Source organism: Nelusetta ayraudi, unplaced genomic scaffold (genome assembly GCF_046127955.1).
Source record: "Nelusetta ayraudi isolate G7.1 ecotype Tasmania unplaced genomic scaffold, CSIRO-AGI_Nayr_v1 ptg000023l, whole genome shotgun sequence".
NCBI lineage: Eukaryota > Metazoa > Chordata > Actinopteri > Tetraodontiformes > Monacanthidae > Nelusetta > Nelusetta ayraudi.
Window position 1 is genome coordinate 2,064,326 of NW_027466073.1, and position 16,037 is coordinate 2,080,362.

The following is a 16,037-nucleotide window of genomic DNA, read 5'->3' on the forward strand; positions in this document are numbered from 1 at the left end:
AGGTGGAAATGGACTTGCACAGTTTCCTCCCTCACAATTTTATTCAAGACTGATCCAAGCCGCCCAGCAGGGGGCAGTGATGCTCAAACATGTTATCTTAAAACCACTATGTGCACGTTCTGCCTAAATTTGAACTGAAAAATCTATTTCTGACTGCCCTTGTAACAAGTCTGTACAACAACAACAACAACAAAATTTTTATCAACATGTCAATTACAAGTTATGATCTGAGTCTGTGGTCATTAAAAGCAATGGAAGTGGCACTGCAAGTTGTAATGGATTACAAAGGAAAGCCTGACATTAAAAACAATTGTTACAATTGCATGCTAATTGTTGTCAAATTGTATTAGCACAAACCAGACTTTGTATTTACAAATACAGACTACGTGTTTTTTTGAACTAAAACAATTTATTAATTGCAAACATTTGTGGTCAACGTATTTAAAACAGTGGACTGGTATTCTAGGCCCATGCAGACATCAAAATCACTGAATATTACCTAATCCAGATAAATCCCATCTATATATTTTCAACCTGTTACATTCTGTACATACTTATGGCAATAAATGTTAAGTGTTATTAGTTGATGGTGTTACATTGTCTCCCTCTACTGGCCTGCTTGTGATGTCTGTTTGTGTGTTTCTGTTTCTGTCCCAGGTGTTCCAGGTGCATGATCGCTGCTGCCGTATTAAAGGACAGAGTTCCTGCACTCGCTCTCTCTCTCCTCCTCTGGTCCTGCACACACCATCTGGCCACTCCCCCTTCTGGCGCTCTAGACAGCAACGCACTCATCAGACTGTCTGGCAGAGCTTTTTGTTTGTGGTGAAGGGTTTAGTTGCGCTGTGTTTTGCGTTAAGGGCCGGTGCCCCATCCGACAGCCCTTTGTGGGTTGGTTGCGGTGGCCGTTCTTTCCTTTTTTTTCTCTTTTCATTTTCTTTGTTCTGCCAGTCCAGCTTATGCCTTACCCAATGTGTCCATTGTCTCACCTCGTCCTGTTGTACAAATAAACTCTTTGCATTACTAGCGCTCCGGTATTCCTGTTGTTATGTTTCTCCTCCTATCGAAGTTTTTATGAGTGACTAACATGGGGCGTAACAATGGCGCCCTCCCTCTGTCAGTTACGGTACCTTGTTGTACAATATTGCACAATGTTTATGGTACGCACAGGATGTGACGTTGTTATGCAGCAAAAGCGCACCAGTATATTCCGGTTAGGAGAGCGGTAAACCGAGTGACTTTTTGCTCCTGCAATAAATATGCCAACAGGCTGAAGACACTAAAAAGATTCTACGGCCAGTACGAACGTAGTAGAATCGTTGGACAAAAACCCATGAGTGCACGTGATCCTCAGCTACATTTGAAACACTCCAACACAACACAAGCTCAAACACAATTTGAGCTTGTTTGCAGGTATGTTCCAAAAATGAATAATTTTTAAAAAAACAAACTCCTCCAAAACTTCAAATGTTTTTGCCATGCTATACATTGTATCAAGACTGTGAAGATCAAAAGTTGAGAAAAAAAAATGTTTAAGATCCCTGTTGGGTTTTCTTTAGTGAATATTTCCATACAGGGTATAATTTGATTATCCAAAAAAGTCCTAAACAAATGTACGCTCACATTTGACCCCTTTAACCGTGATTAATTTTAATGAAATTCGGCAAGCAGGTCGGGACTGTTGAAAACATTTTACAGGTGCTCCATAGCGCCACCTACAGGCAGGGTCAATAGGAGTCGGAGTTGTCTGACAAGTCAGCGGGCATCTGTTCGCGATGATCGGACTCAGCCCCATCAACACTGCTTGCAGCTGTAATTATTATTCTCCTTACACGACTTCAAACCCCATTTTGACCCCCCTGAACATGATTTATTTTTAACCAAATTTAGCACGCAACTGGTGAAAATTTGAATATATTAAAAAAAACAACCGTATAAATCTGCTCAATAGTGCCCCCTACATAAACACAAACACTAAAATTGACATAGCGCCCTCTATGAAGGTTGTAGAGACATGGGACAAAGACCCATGTGCTCGGTCAATCCATACATACTTTTCATAAATGATGACCTTTAAACCCAGACAAACCGGAAGTAAGCTATTTTCACTTGTTTGAAAAAATCTCAAAATGTTCGGCTCTGAAACCATAAGTGCTACGGGCTGGAAAATGTAGTATGACATAGGTAAATATTTTGAGATCCCAACTGTTTTCATTTTACGGCCCTTTAAATTCAAGGTCACCTCAAGTATGCAGATTTGAACCCCATTTTGACCCACTTCCCATACTCCAAAACTCATCAAATTTTGCAGGCAGGTCAGACCTGTCAAATATTTTAATTTACTAAAAAAAAAACCTGTACAAATCTGGTCAATAGCGCCCCCCAGAGAAAATAGGGACTGCCGACCCCATTTTGACCCCCTGAACATGCTTCAATCTGCATCAAATTATGCACACATGTCAAGGCTGCTAAAAATTTCATCCGAAGAAGAAATGAAAACTGTAGCTGCTCCTTAACTGGCCATAGCGCCCCCTAGGAACGTCGTGGAGACCTGGGACCAGAACCCGTGTGTTCCTCTCTTCGAGACAAACATTTCCTAGGTTCTAATGTAAAAAAAAATAATAAAAAAAACAGGAAGTGCGCTTTTTCCATGTGTTTGTCTCATCAAGGCCTAAAATTTACACGACAGCTTTGACCAGAAACAAACAAAGTGCAAAATCTGCATCATTTGCTTACACATATGCTAAAATGCATAGGGTTAAGACCTCTTGCAGCTCTCATTTCACCTGCTAAACATGCTGGGAGTCGGCAGGTGTTGGGGGGGTCGTCGGCGGGTGTCGGGGCTGGTTGTGCAGGCTCAGTCTCTACAACGCTGCTTGCAGCTTTAATTTATAAAGCACTTTAAATATAACCACAGCTGACACAAAGTGCTGTAGATAAGATACAAAGAGCCATTGGTACCAAACACCATCACCTCCGAGTGACTGCCAAGCGACTACCGAAGCACCAACGACCACAATCGTCAGAGTGGAACGAAGGAGGTTTGTTCAGCCTAATGCGGATGCGATGGAATACCAGCCCGGTGGGCAACGGGAGGGAGACGGGCTCGACTCGGCCAGTGGACGACGAGAAAATAGAATAGAATTTTCTCTGCTAGGACAATAGTTTGATACAAGTCAACATTATGAAACAAAATCATTCTAAGCCCTATTAAAATGTAAACTGCTGCTGAAGCCTTCCCAACGGTAAGTGTTTAAATTATGACGGTTTCGTAAAGATTGCCATTTATTCTCAACTCCCGCACCGGCACACTGAGGAAGTGAGGCTCAGCAGCGACCAAGAGTGTGACCAATCACAGCTGAGTGGGCTGAGTGAGCTGGGTGGGAGGCATAAACAGAGGAGGCCGGGGGTGGAGAGAAGTAAAACAGACCGTTTTCGCAGGTAGCAGGAAATGTGAGGAAGCGAGCAGCGAGAGACACGATCTACAAAGCTTTCAGTGTGGGTAATCATGTGTCGCTGCTCTGGAGGGGCCATAAATCAAATACAAAGGCCCGAAAATGACTATAATAGATCCGCTTTAACGATTAACACCTCCTGTTTAACCTTGTGTACATGTAAACTGTGGGGAGGGCTGTTTTGAGCTGGTGGCAGTCAGTGCATTGAGTAATGCACTGTTGGAATAAGTGTATTTGCACCTTTTTGCTGCACTTTTGTAAACCTACTTCAAAAAAGAAATGTTATTAAATCAAATTGTTCTTTTTCGCTATTACAGGGATCGATACCTAAGTGGTTACAATAGTGGGGCCAGTGATCTTCAAAAGCAAATTTTCAAAAGGAAAATGACCCTTGTTTGTACAAGTTAAAAACAGGTTAAAACGGGTACATTGGAATTATTTGTGCATTTCCCTGAGTCAGTTTAAGAATGCAGTTAGTCTAATAAGAAACATTACATAAATTACTAAAATAATAGGTGAAAAGGCCATAAAAAAAATCAGGATAAAAGGCAATAGTTAATTAAAAGTTATAAAAATGATACATACATATTGCACATGAGGTTGTGATAGTAAAAAGGAGAGGAGAATTGTTTGAAAGTCTATAGTGTCCATTTTTAATGTCTTGAGCGTGACAGTGGCTGGGAAGAAACTGTTGTGGAAGTGGGCTTTGTGAGTGCTGATGCTCACAGGCCTGCGGTGTCTCAGGTTGTGGCCAGATTCCACCCACTGGAATAGAGCTTGGACTGGATGATGTTTGTCCCTACGAATGCTCTGGGCTTTTTTCCTGTTGCGCTGAGTGAAGATGGTGTCTACGGAAGATGAGGTCAGAGTCAATGACCCTCTCTGTGGTTTTGATGACCCTCTGCAGCCTCTTCCTCTCAGGCACAGTGGTATTCCCGTACCACACTGTGATTCTGCTGGTGAGGATGCTTTCGACCGGTCCTCTGTTGGCTTGTTTGAGGGGCTGCTGTTTAAGCCCGGCCTTCTTCAGCAGCCTGATGAAGTGCAGTCTCTGCTTAGCTCTTTTCACTGTTTCCGCACTTCGCCCTAAGACAGCTTGGATAGGCTCCAGCAGACCCCTGTGACCCTGAATAAGAATAAGCAGGTATAGAAGATGAATGAGTGAATGGATGAATGACTGTTGCCGCAGTGTTTTTTTTGCCCAGCTGAGGCTTTTGGTGATGTGAAGACAGAGCTTGTTTTGTCTATGTTCAGAACAAGAGCATTATCCTTCCCATAGACAGTGACCTTGCTGACCAGGTCCCTGTATGCAGATTTGTTCCTTCCTCCAATTAGGCTAATAATGGTCGTGTCATCTGCATACTTAATGATGAAGCTGTTGATGTTGTAGGCGGGGACACAGTCATATGTGTACAGAGCAAAGAGTTTTGGTCTGAGGCAACAGCCCTGCGGGGTACCTGTACTGACTGTGAACTGTGACTGTGCAGAAACCTTCTTTCCCATCCTCACCACCTGTGGTCTGTCCGTAAGGAAATCAAGAATCCAGTTACGGGTGGGTGTTGGAATTCCCAGATCGGCCAGTTTGGCCGATCTGGGAAACAGAGGATAGAGCCTGGATGTATCGCTGTGTGGCCAGCCGACTGAAGAGGTCGGCGATCCTATTTGCCAGAGACTGGACGTTAGCGAAGAGTATAATCGGTAGAGCTAGCCGTCCTCGGCGAACCAGACACTGGAGTCACTGTACCACACCTCCCTGCCTACTGCGCTTCTGTATTGGCCTCAGGGCGCAGGGAGGTCCCCCTGCTGCAGCCTGACTCAGCGGCACTTCAGCGTGGATCTGTAACTCCCGGAAGGGATCCAGGACGTTTGTGTCAAAGTGTCCCTTCTGGCTCAATCTACTGAGTTGAAAAAGAGCATCCCTGTCATACCTGACACTAGCTCTAATGTGCCGCATGTAAAAAGATATAATACTGCACACAATCTGACTCGGAGAGGTACGCTGCATCGCCCACAGGGGAGTGTCACTGCTCCAGAGCACTACCACAAAGGCCCACAAGGTGCTGCAACCGTGCTACTAAAATATTGTGGTCCACTGTGTCAAATGCAGCAGTCAAGGAGGACCCACCAAGGCATATGCTGGCAATAAAAAGGATGAAGATTCCAACATGTGGAATAAAAGGGCACAAGGCAAGAAAGTGCATCAGGAAAGTGTTGTGTAGCTACTGTAAGAGTAACACACATCTAGAATCCATGTGCAAGAAAAAAGGGGGACAAGACGGTGCCAGAAAGGTCAGCGACCAAGCGGACCATTTCTTCAAGGGATGAGAGACCACCAGTTAGTGTGGAGATGAAAGACATCATGGTGGACGGAATAGCACAAAGAAGAGGAACAGTGACCATCTGCCTACTTGACAGCGCTGGATGGCAACACAGAGCAAAACTCCAGGATGCTCTGAACATGCCCACATGCCGTCCGTCGTGACATCTTTTTGGTGGAAAGGGCCATAAATGGAGGAGCGACGATAGCATCGGCTGTGACATTTTGAGTTCTTCTTGCCTCTAGGACACTGGTGTCCAAACGACGCCACAGTTTGCTACCTAAGAGGAAACAACAGATCATGTTAGTAAGTGTTTTCATCGGAATAACTGATTTCAAAATAAATAATAGATTACCTCCAGTGACATCTTGAGAGGTAGAAGCCTGGGGGATTCCCTCTCTGCTTTGCTGGGCCCTTATAATCGTAGCACACTCTGAAGTCAGTCGCTTTATAGCTTCGGTGGCTTTTGTTGGACTGAAAAATCCAATAACTTTGAATTGTGGGTCCGGGAGTGTAGCAAGGGACATGATGCTCATTGACCGCAAAGTATGAAGCCTCTCCCGTAGTTGCCTGATGAGCTGGTCTCCCACTTCCAATGCCACTGCAGGTGCCGGCTTTGCCATTTCCTCCGGAAGGTTCCACTCCAGCATTTTCATTAGGGGGACAACTTTGGAGGCAGACACGTTTTCCTCAGCCGACAACTCTACAGTGGCATCATAGAAGGGAGACAGCAGAGAGAGGCACCCTCCAACAATGTTGAATTCCTCAGAAGTCATCATGGGGATGTCTTGCTGGAGCCCAGCTAACGCTGCACCTACTGGCTCCCTTTGCTCCACCAAACGTTGCAGCATCAAAAAAGTGCTCTTCCATCTGGTGTCAACTTCTTGCATGAGCTTTCTATTTGCCATCCCCAGATGAAGCTGCACTTGTGTAAGCTTCTCCTTTAAAGATACAGATGAGTAGGCCATTAAATCACTGCAGCAGGAACGCAGACAAACTATAAGTGTTATTACAAATTTAAATAAAGGGAATGACCGTACCTTAGCAGCGGTGCTGCTTCTGAAGAAGCCAAACAGCTTCCTTGCTTTGGCCCGGATGCCAGAGAGCACAGGGTTCTGGTCAAGTGCCTTCTCGATGATCAAATTCAGTGCGTGTGCTGTGCAAATATGGTGCCGAAGCTTCAGCTCTCTCACACAGGCCACCATATTGGGAGCACCGTCAGTGACCATGCATGTCACCTTGTTGGTGATTCCCCAATCCTCCATTAGGGAGGCTTTCACACGTGCAATATTTTCATCAGTGTGTGACTGGGGAAATGCCTGCACTCCCAACAGCACTGAACTGAGCCTGGTGTTCTCCCCCACAAAATGGCATGTCACAGCCAGGTAGGCATCCATGTTAATGGATGTCCACATGTCAGAAGTAAGGCTAACAGCAGCCACCTTCTCAACGGTAGCCTTAGCCTTCTCCTTTGCAGACTCATAATTGGCCTCCACCATGGCCTTCAGAGCCTAAAGGAAAAAATATATAATGCTGAATTTGTTTGAATTGTGAGACATACAATTAAATACTCATTTGTTTCATGCATGCACCCATACATACCTGCCTTGTAGGGGTGCAACGGTTTCATAATTTGGTGTACGATTATAGTCTGAGAAAAAAAACGCGATTTTACGGTTTTACGATTATTATTATAGACATAACACAGGTGTCGCCAAACTTTATTTGCAATGGGCCACATGACGGAACTGCATCGTGTCGGCGGGCCACGGTTCGTTGGGGGGCGGGGTTGCTGGTTGGAAATTGCGCGTCCCGGCATTTTTCTTTTTTTCTTTGGACCGGGGGAGCGGAAGCACGCTATTGCTGTCGCGCTACGCTAACGTGCCGGCAAAGTTTTGTTGCGGGGGGTGGGGCGGATTTATGACTGCCTTCACGTGGGCCGGACAGAATAAACCAAGTCTGACTGTATGGTGGGATTTCCCTTTAGAACAGCAAAACATTAACGTCCTTCTTGTAGCCAAAATGCTCCCACACTGCCGACCTCAGACGTTTTGGTGGAAAGAGGTGGTTTTCGTTCGGTCTATCTGCCTGCTCTGCAACGTCTGTCATTAGCTCTATTCTAACGTAGCCACCATGTTTAGCTAGCTGAGCTCCCACCACTACAAGAAACGTGTGTGTTGTGGTACGCCCGCTAAATGGGCCGTGCGGAAACAAAGCGAGAAAGAGACAAAGGGAACGTCCCGGCTTCATTTTGCGCCGCACAGGAGTTTAAACTGACGGACTGTTGTGAGCGGAAATAACCGGTTTTGCTGAACGTCGCGGTTAATAGTAAAACCGGTTAACCGCTGCACCCCTACTGCCTTGTAGGGAGAACATAATTCGGATCCAGTTTGGACACAAATGCCCTGAATCCAACGTCTTCCACAATACTGAAGGGCTGAGTGTCCTTCACTACCATGGAGACAAGAGCTTCATCCAGCTCCTGTTTTCTGGTGGCTGGTTAAAAGAGAATAAATACAATGTTACTAGTCTTTATTTGTACAATAAACAAAAGTGAACATAGAAAAATTGTGATAGTGTCTTTGTAAAATTGTTATGACTTACCATGGCTAGATGAAGCTCTAGTTTCCTCCTTGTTCTCATGCAAGGCACGGTAATGCCTTAGCATGGATGAGGTGTTATTATTGTACCCCAACTCCTTGGAACACAATAACCACCTCACCTATGAATAAATTAAGAAACCGTGAAAAAAGTTCTTGATAAGCAAACCAAATGCGTCTGTAATAATGTTTAGATTTAGCTTACCTTGTTAGGAGAAATCAAATCAAAGTGTTCCCACACAGGGGAAATCCTCCTCTTCCTCGCTGGCTCTATCGAATCACCTTCCTCTCCTCACTCTCTCTAAACTCTCCAAACTAAACGCTATCTCTCCAAACTATACGCTATCCAAAATCTAGTAATTCAAACTCTCTCCAAATCTCAACTGACTGCAACTCTCCTACAAAAACCCCCATTTTGAATGGAGGCCTGAGTCTATTGTAGTATCTGAATCTATGCATATGTCCTCATGTGATCTTATGTGTATGGCCTGATGTGAACTCAGCGGTGAACCCGCTGTGGCACTCCTTCCCTGAGGATGTTAGGGTCCATATATGGTCTTGTCGTTGCCAAGGTCCACCAAATTGAAACCAGATGGCCATTGGGGGTGCAACTATGGAATGCATACATCCTCCTCCACTTCCTGTATCTTCCTCCCTGGTTGCTGGGGGTATAAGAGGTGATGTGAACAAAGGATCATCGGAGTTGCTCACATCTGGCCCAGAGACATCCCCAGGCGTTCCATGGTGCCTGTCTGACTCTTGACTTCTTTGCAAATAAACCAGTTTTTATATACAACTAAGTCTGTGTCAGTGAAGACTCCTTCAACATCTACATCACCTGAATCCACCAGAAGAATTCACCACACTATATAAACCGTTAAACCTTGCGGCAAAATCTGAACCACTTCCCGAAGCAATCACGTGGTACGGCCGGGCAGCGAGGCTTCGGACGTCATCATTTTTGGCTCCTCCCCTAAATGAAGCAAGCCTCGATACGCGCTTCGCGGAAACGGCCCAATCATTACTCGACACGCTTCGAAGCCTCGGCACGTCTCGTAACATCACTAGCAGATCCTCAAAGAAGGGCGCGCAGCGCTAAAATGCGGCGCATTTTGCGGCGGGATTGCGGCCGCAATTTGCGCCACAGGTACGGGTACCCACAAATGTTTTTGCGCTAATGACATGCAGGCGCAAACACGCCCACGAATGCAGCACCTGAAACGAGTGCGAATGTTGCGGTCTGGCAACCTGAGAGCAGTTTGCGCCAAAGGTTGTTGGTGAGTGCGTGTGTTTGACAGTGAAACTCTGCTAGGATAAAGGCGCTCCTGTGCGCGCCTGGCATTACGATGCCTCCTCCGTCTACCAAGACTGCTGCCATAATGAAAGAAAGTCAAGACGCGTTAGTCACCAACACCTGAGTACCATTTGTATTTTTCATAGCCTATCTAAAATATTGGCATATATACTGTAGTCTATGCCTATCTATATAATATTTCGGGATATATCTCAGGCTTTTCTGAGAGGAAAGTTTCACTCAGAAGCCAGAAACACTGACAGACAGAAGCTGCGCCTGGTTTTGGCTGGCGGTGTTTGCGTCTGTCAAACTGCGCGCGGACACGAGCGTAAACTCTTTCTGGATCTGCCGCTGTTTGAATGAGGCATATTTGCATTGAAGGGGGTGTCATTTTGCGCGTAATGACTCTTTTAAATAAATAAATACATTAATATGAGTCTGGCGCAATCCTGCCGCTACTTTACGCCTCTGCGCATTTTGTGCCGATTTTCACGTTTTTTTGCGCTATTTTTACGGATTTTCTGCCGCAAAAGCCGCGCAATCGCTTTGTGGATCTACCCCTCAGTGTTCCTATCTTCATTATACAAAAACACACAACCGTACAAACTGTTCCTTTGTTAAATAAAAATTTATTGTTCAATAAAAAATTTTGGGGAAAGAAAGCAGTATTTGTATCAGTAGATATATTCTAAGTGCAGATATGAAATTAAATGATATCTAAATGAATTAAATAAAAAACTATATTCCTTGTATCTACATATTGTTTATTACATCAGGAATAGCACTTCAGTAGTAAATGGTTGGCTCTTAAAAGAGCCTTTTTTGGGGAGCAGCAGAAAAGAGGGTCAGGTTTTCAGGATTATAAATTCTTTTGCCATGGCAACCAGCAGCTGAAAGAAAGAAAGTTGTGAAATTCTCCCTTACAGCAATGGCATCCTGGGTGGGACGATTTGCACCACTCCTTCCCAGCTCTTGCAGTGCAGGGGGGGTCTGGGCCTCAGCTTGTTTTTCCAGTGGTGACAAGTGCAACCTCTGGAAATTGTGAAGAGCCACAGTTGCCTTCACAACCCAGTCTGCAGTTTCCGGCATAACTTCGAGAACCCGGTGGTAGACCCCACTGCATGAGAAGGGCCATATCCAGAAATATCTGGGCACAGTAAAGTTCAGGCAAACCTGCTATTTCCCGGAGATATCCGGATGTATGCAGCAATGTGTTACGCGGACCGGCAAATTCCAGAATACAGCAGGTTTTACAGCAGGGCCCTCCACTGGGCAGCGAGTATGCCGAAGCCGTTCTCCACCGCTCTGCGGGCTCGAGAGGCAATAATTGAAGACCCTCTGAGACCTTGAGGTTTCTCCCTGGGTAGGGCCGAAGCATATGCCTCCTATGGCAGAACAACAACAACAACAAATTAAACATCAGCCCCCATTGGCAAAAATACACAAACTATTGAGGACAACAATATAAAAAGGTAAATAAAAATGTGATCATTGAATGAACATTTGTTAGCATAATGCTATATTTACCTATAAAATACTTAAAACAATTTCCATGTTTCACATAAACTTTCCAAATGATGACTATATTAAGTGAAAGCATTTTGTTATTTAAGAATACAATGGTAGAAATATTTAGAGAAGATAAACTACACAGTGATAAATAACCCATTAAAAGAAGTGTACCAACTTGAGGAAAAGCTTCATCTGCCACCAAAGTGTGAGGCATAGGGGCCAGGTGTTCTGCGCCAGGTGGTCTGGCAGGTCCAGAGTCCCCTCCCGCAAAGCACGCCCCCAAGCTGATGGAGAAAAGATGCACCATCACTGCTGCGGCCAAAAGCCCCCACATCAACCACCCTGAAACTGTAGCTCGCATCCACTAGGGCAAGGAGCACAATGGAGTACGTGCCCTTGTAATTGTAGTACTGCGAGCCGGAGTTTGCTGGTGCCTTGATGACAACATGTTTGCCATCCAAGGCCCCCAAACCGTTGGGGAAATTCCACCTCTCCCAGAAACCCTTCGCAATTTCCCTCCAATCTGCCGCCCGCAGGACAGGGAGGAACTCCTCCAAAAGGCTTTCCCAAATCTTTTGGCAGACTTCTGGGACGATGCCTGCCACTGTTGAGATCCCTACACGGTAACTGGAGGCAATGGTGGTGTAGGAGTCTCCAGTTGCCCGGAATCTGGAAAAAAGTGAGACAAAAAATTAAGAAACAAGTAAATAATTGTAATAAGTAATAATAATAAATACACTCTCTACCTAGCTATATATTAAGAGCGGGACTGTCTTATGTAATGGTACATCCGTATATAAACCACATATAAAAAGTCACCTCACCTCAAACACATGGCCAGGCGTTCAGTTGGAGAAATGGGCTTCCTGAGGGTCGGCCACATTCTGCTGATGCTTGGACGCACTTGCGACAACAGGCGGTCAAACTGCTCCTTGCTCAGCCTGAAGTACTGCTCAAAGCGGTCCGTGTGGACGTTGAGCTCCTGGACGAGGTTGTACTCGCCCAAATCCTGCCTCAACATTAAAATCGGGTGGACCCACACCCTTCTCTTTCAAGCAGCTGCTCGTCTCCTCCTCCTCCTCCAAACTAAATATAAAGCCAGAGCTTTTCGCTGCGCCAACGACAGATACACCATTTTTCGGACACGAACGAAAAGCGCGCCGTGGAGAAAAGAATCCTGCGCCATCGCTTAGCAACAGGCGTCCTGCTCCGCATCGGGAACTTTTTTCCAGAACCGGCTTCTCTCCTATTGGCCGCGCCAAGATGTCGTCACAGCACGTTCACGCCAGGTCAGCGCCTGACCGTGCGTCGGACCGCGTCAAAAAGGCGTTCAGTGTGTAAAGCTTTAAGCTTCAAAATTATTACACGCACAACACACTCATGACACAGGCTAGAATTACTTACAACATAATTGTTGACTCTGTCTGAACTGTGACTCTGCAGGGTCATAGGTTGAGTCCAGCCCCTTTGAAGCTGCTAATGAAGAGCTACTCTCTTAAGGATCTTCCTCGTCCAGCTCCTCCTCCATATCCATGCGAGCTCTCTTCGACGGTCGCTTGTGTGGATGAAAACTGGAATGGAGCTGCATCATTGGATATACCAACACCAAAATCCCTGCAGGCCACCGTAGCCTGTACACCTGTAACCAAAATTAAAAAAGAAAAACTAAAGTGATTTACTGAGCGGAGACAGAAGTATTATAGGATGTGACTTATTACTAACTTCATCCCAAGTAAATGTAGCCTAATGAAGGTGGCTGCACACCTGCAGTTCTGTAAGAAGCTCCTAGAGACTTCAACGACAGCTGTGTGCCTACAGAATGCGTCTCCTTGTCAGTCTGACAGGCAACATCTCTTGATGCTGGCATCTGTAAACGGGGAGTTGATGTGCTGGCCTGTGAAGAGCACATGGGGATTAGAACACACGTTATCACCCCCCACTATGTATGTGAGCTGGTTTTCGCTTGTAATTAACATATGATTGAGGAAAAGCTGGACGCAGGCTGAGTATCAGCGATGAGTCAAAACAAGGCTGACATTACAGGTATGTGAGAGGGGGAAGGGAGCTTTGAGACAAACCAAAGCCCAAAAACTATGCTTTTTTTTTACGAAAAGCCTTTTGGTGTCAAAGTAGGCTGTCACCTTGACTTTTGCAGACACACCCACCTCTCATCTCTCGCTACCATGAAGTTACTGAAATCGAATAGAGTTTGATATGGAAAATGAAGGTTATTTTTTAGGACACATTTTCTGCAAACGTCCCAATTTAGTTTACATTACATTTGCGTTTAAACATGACGTTAACGTTACTACAGAGACTATGTTGTAGCGTTAGTTTACAACAGTAACGTTGCCTTACGTTAGCTGCAATGCTAAAAACACATTGAAAGGATAGGAAGGCAGGCTAAACCGTAAATCAAAATAAAATGTTAAAAACTTACATCTTCCACGTTTGTAGTCGTGTCACAAACCGTTGGGACCGATCCATTCTTTGTGTTTAAACAAAGTGCAAATCCAGCTTTGAACTGGCTTTCATTAACAAAACAGTCCTTTGCAAAATGGTGAGCACACACAATAGTTTTGGAACTGCTGTCGGTACACGTCCTTCAAAAATAAAAGACTAACCCACGGTCTTCTCAAAGACTCGGACGACGGACTTAGAAAAAGACTGGGATGCTCATTTGTACAGCCAGAAGCAGAGCAACCCCTTCTTCCTGATCGTAGTTTCGCCATTGTTCTCACTGGAGCGTTTGCGAGCAGAAAAACATGGCACAGCTTCTGGAATTTCTGTGGGTGTGACAAACTTTTACCAGAGGCGGTGCCACTAACCTGAGGGGGCGGGGTTGAGTGCACTTCCGTGTCTTGGTGATGTCACTAAGTCACGGAAGTACAATCTGCCCGATTGAAGCACACATTATCGAAAGAAGGAGAAAGCTGAAGAGGGTCGAGGACGGACTTTTTTTCATACCAGGGGGGATCGTACACAAGCCGGGGATGCATATTATTGATAGAAAACTGCACTAAAGTGCATTTTGCACAATATGGGACCTTTAAATGGAAAATAAAAATAGAGCCGGAAAAAATGAAACCTTTTTACCCATGGTCAGTGTTTGGGCACTTTTTGTTTTCTCCTCCGATTAGTGTCAGTGTATGCGTTTGTCCTACCACACAGTCCCTGAGGAAGGAGGACCCAGGATCCTTCACGATTCTCGAGTTCGATACCAGTTGTTCGATGCGGCTCGGCACCCAGCTCACACTGGGAATCCTGAGATCTTGTGATCTAGAAACAGTCTCTGGAAGACTCACCAAGCCAACAGGAAGTTCTCCGATAGATGCTGGAACGTGGATGCAACCTCTTCTAAACGATGTCATCCAACAAAAAAACCTGACCTATAAGCAGGTCAAAGGAAATCCAAACTTATTGTTATTTTCAAAGTCTTGTTCATTTTCTAATTCTCCATGTATTATTGCCAAAAGGTTTAGTTGTACAACAAAAATCTCTTTAGTTCAAGAACATGTGTTCATTTGTAGTTGTGAAACCAAAAATACATTCAAAGTACTTCTTATACTCATGTTCAAATATTCAATTTGCATCAATAACCATTTCAAAACCATAAATTACCATGGTTATTATAGTAAACAACCAAAAAGCATTTTTCAAAAATAAAAAAGATCACAGTGCGCCTTGAAGTTGGTGAAAAAATACATTCAGTACAGTAAACTGACAGTAATCTTTGAGGTAAAATGGCTCAACGTACTTAGTTTTCTCCCCTTGCACCGGTAACAGTGAGAGAATGCACTAAAAATTAACCTCTTTCATTACTTACAATCATGAAATAAACACAATCAAATAATCTCACCAATATCTTTTTTTCCTCAACACAGATAAGGAAAACAACATCCTCCTTTGTAAACAGATCAACAATGAACATTTCGATAAATTGCAAATGAAACCAAGCAACCGTAGCAGCTAAGGGCGTGTTTAGGGTGTTTGCACTGGCCGCTACACGGCTGTAGGGGGTGCTGTTTTGGTACCTCTATCATTGAGGGGCCAAGCGAGTCAAAGTGAGTTTAGTGGTGATGTAGCGAAGAGCAGGGCACTGATTGGCTCAGTGTCCTCGTCGATGTCCCCTGTCGTAGCGAACATCGACGCCAACTCCTTCGCAGCGCTCCGTGTCAGGTACATTTGACCGTGAATACAAGTAGCTACTATTGATGTTGTACAAATACATTTATATGTGTATACATTTTTTGAAGGCAGCTATTTCAATACACGTTTTTTTGTCTTTTGGGGAGGGGCGGGCAAACCAGGAATGCCCTCGACGTCGCGGGTGTGTTTAACCATATTCATGAAAACGACGAGCGGCAAAAGACGCAGCGCTCGGAACAAATCCAGTTGCTCCTGCGTGAGGCACAGCAAGCTAGGGAATCCGAGGAGGCCTTGAGGCGAGAGGAAATACGGATTCGTCGAGGACGTGGCTCCCCGCTGCGAGGAAGCCTCGAACACAGCGGCATTTAACGTCTTCCTTGGCTCGTGTTTACTTTTGGTGAAAATATAAAGGTTGCTGATGAAAACATTGTCCCACTTCACCGCATCGAGTCCGCCCACGGCCTCGTGATCACAGAGCCAATGAAAACACAATCGTACCGAGGTGTGGCGTACCGTGGCAATGAAAACACGCCCTAAGTGGCTATACCTTTTTTTTTTCTTTTCACCATTTTAACACTTAACAGTTTTTAGTGCATATGTGGCGAGGGGGTGGGTCTGGCAGAGGTGGAGACAATTCTGATGGTGGGTATAAAGGAAAATGGGGGAGGGTTGCCGGACAACACCACCTGGGGAGTTGCACCCCAGGAAACAA

The 16,037-nt window shown here is 45.0% G+C and overlaps 1 protein-coding gene across 1 annotated transcript; it reads right to left on the reverse strand.

Annotated features, from left to right (window-relative positions):
• Positions 1 to 4,251: 4,251 nt before the first annotated feature.
• Positions 4,252 to 7,379, reverse strand: LOC142889619 (zinc finger BED domain-containing protein 6-like). The gene is made up of 6 exons (XM_076028396.1): positions 6,811 to 7,379; positions 6,126 to 6,711; positions 5,861 to 6,050; positions 5,192 to 5,347; positions 4,816 to 5,043; positions 4,252 to 4,486 (listed from the first exon to the last, which is right to left on the reverse strand). Exons 1-6 carry the CDS (start codon positions 7,267 to 7,269, stop codon positions 4,252 to 4,254), a joined length of 1,854 nt encoding a protein of 617 aa, XP_075884511.1. The 5' UTR covers positions 7,270 to 7,379.
• Positions 7,380 to 16,037: the final 8,658 nt, after the last annotated feature.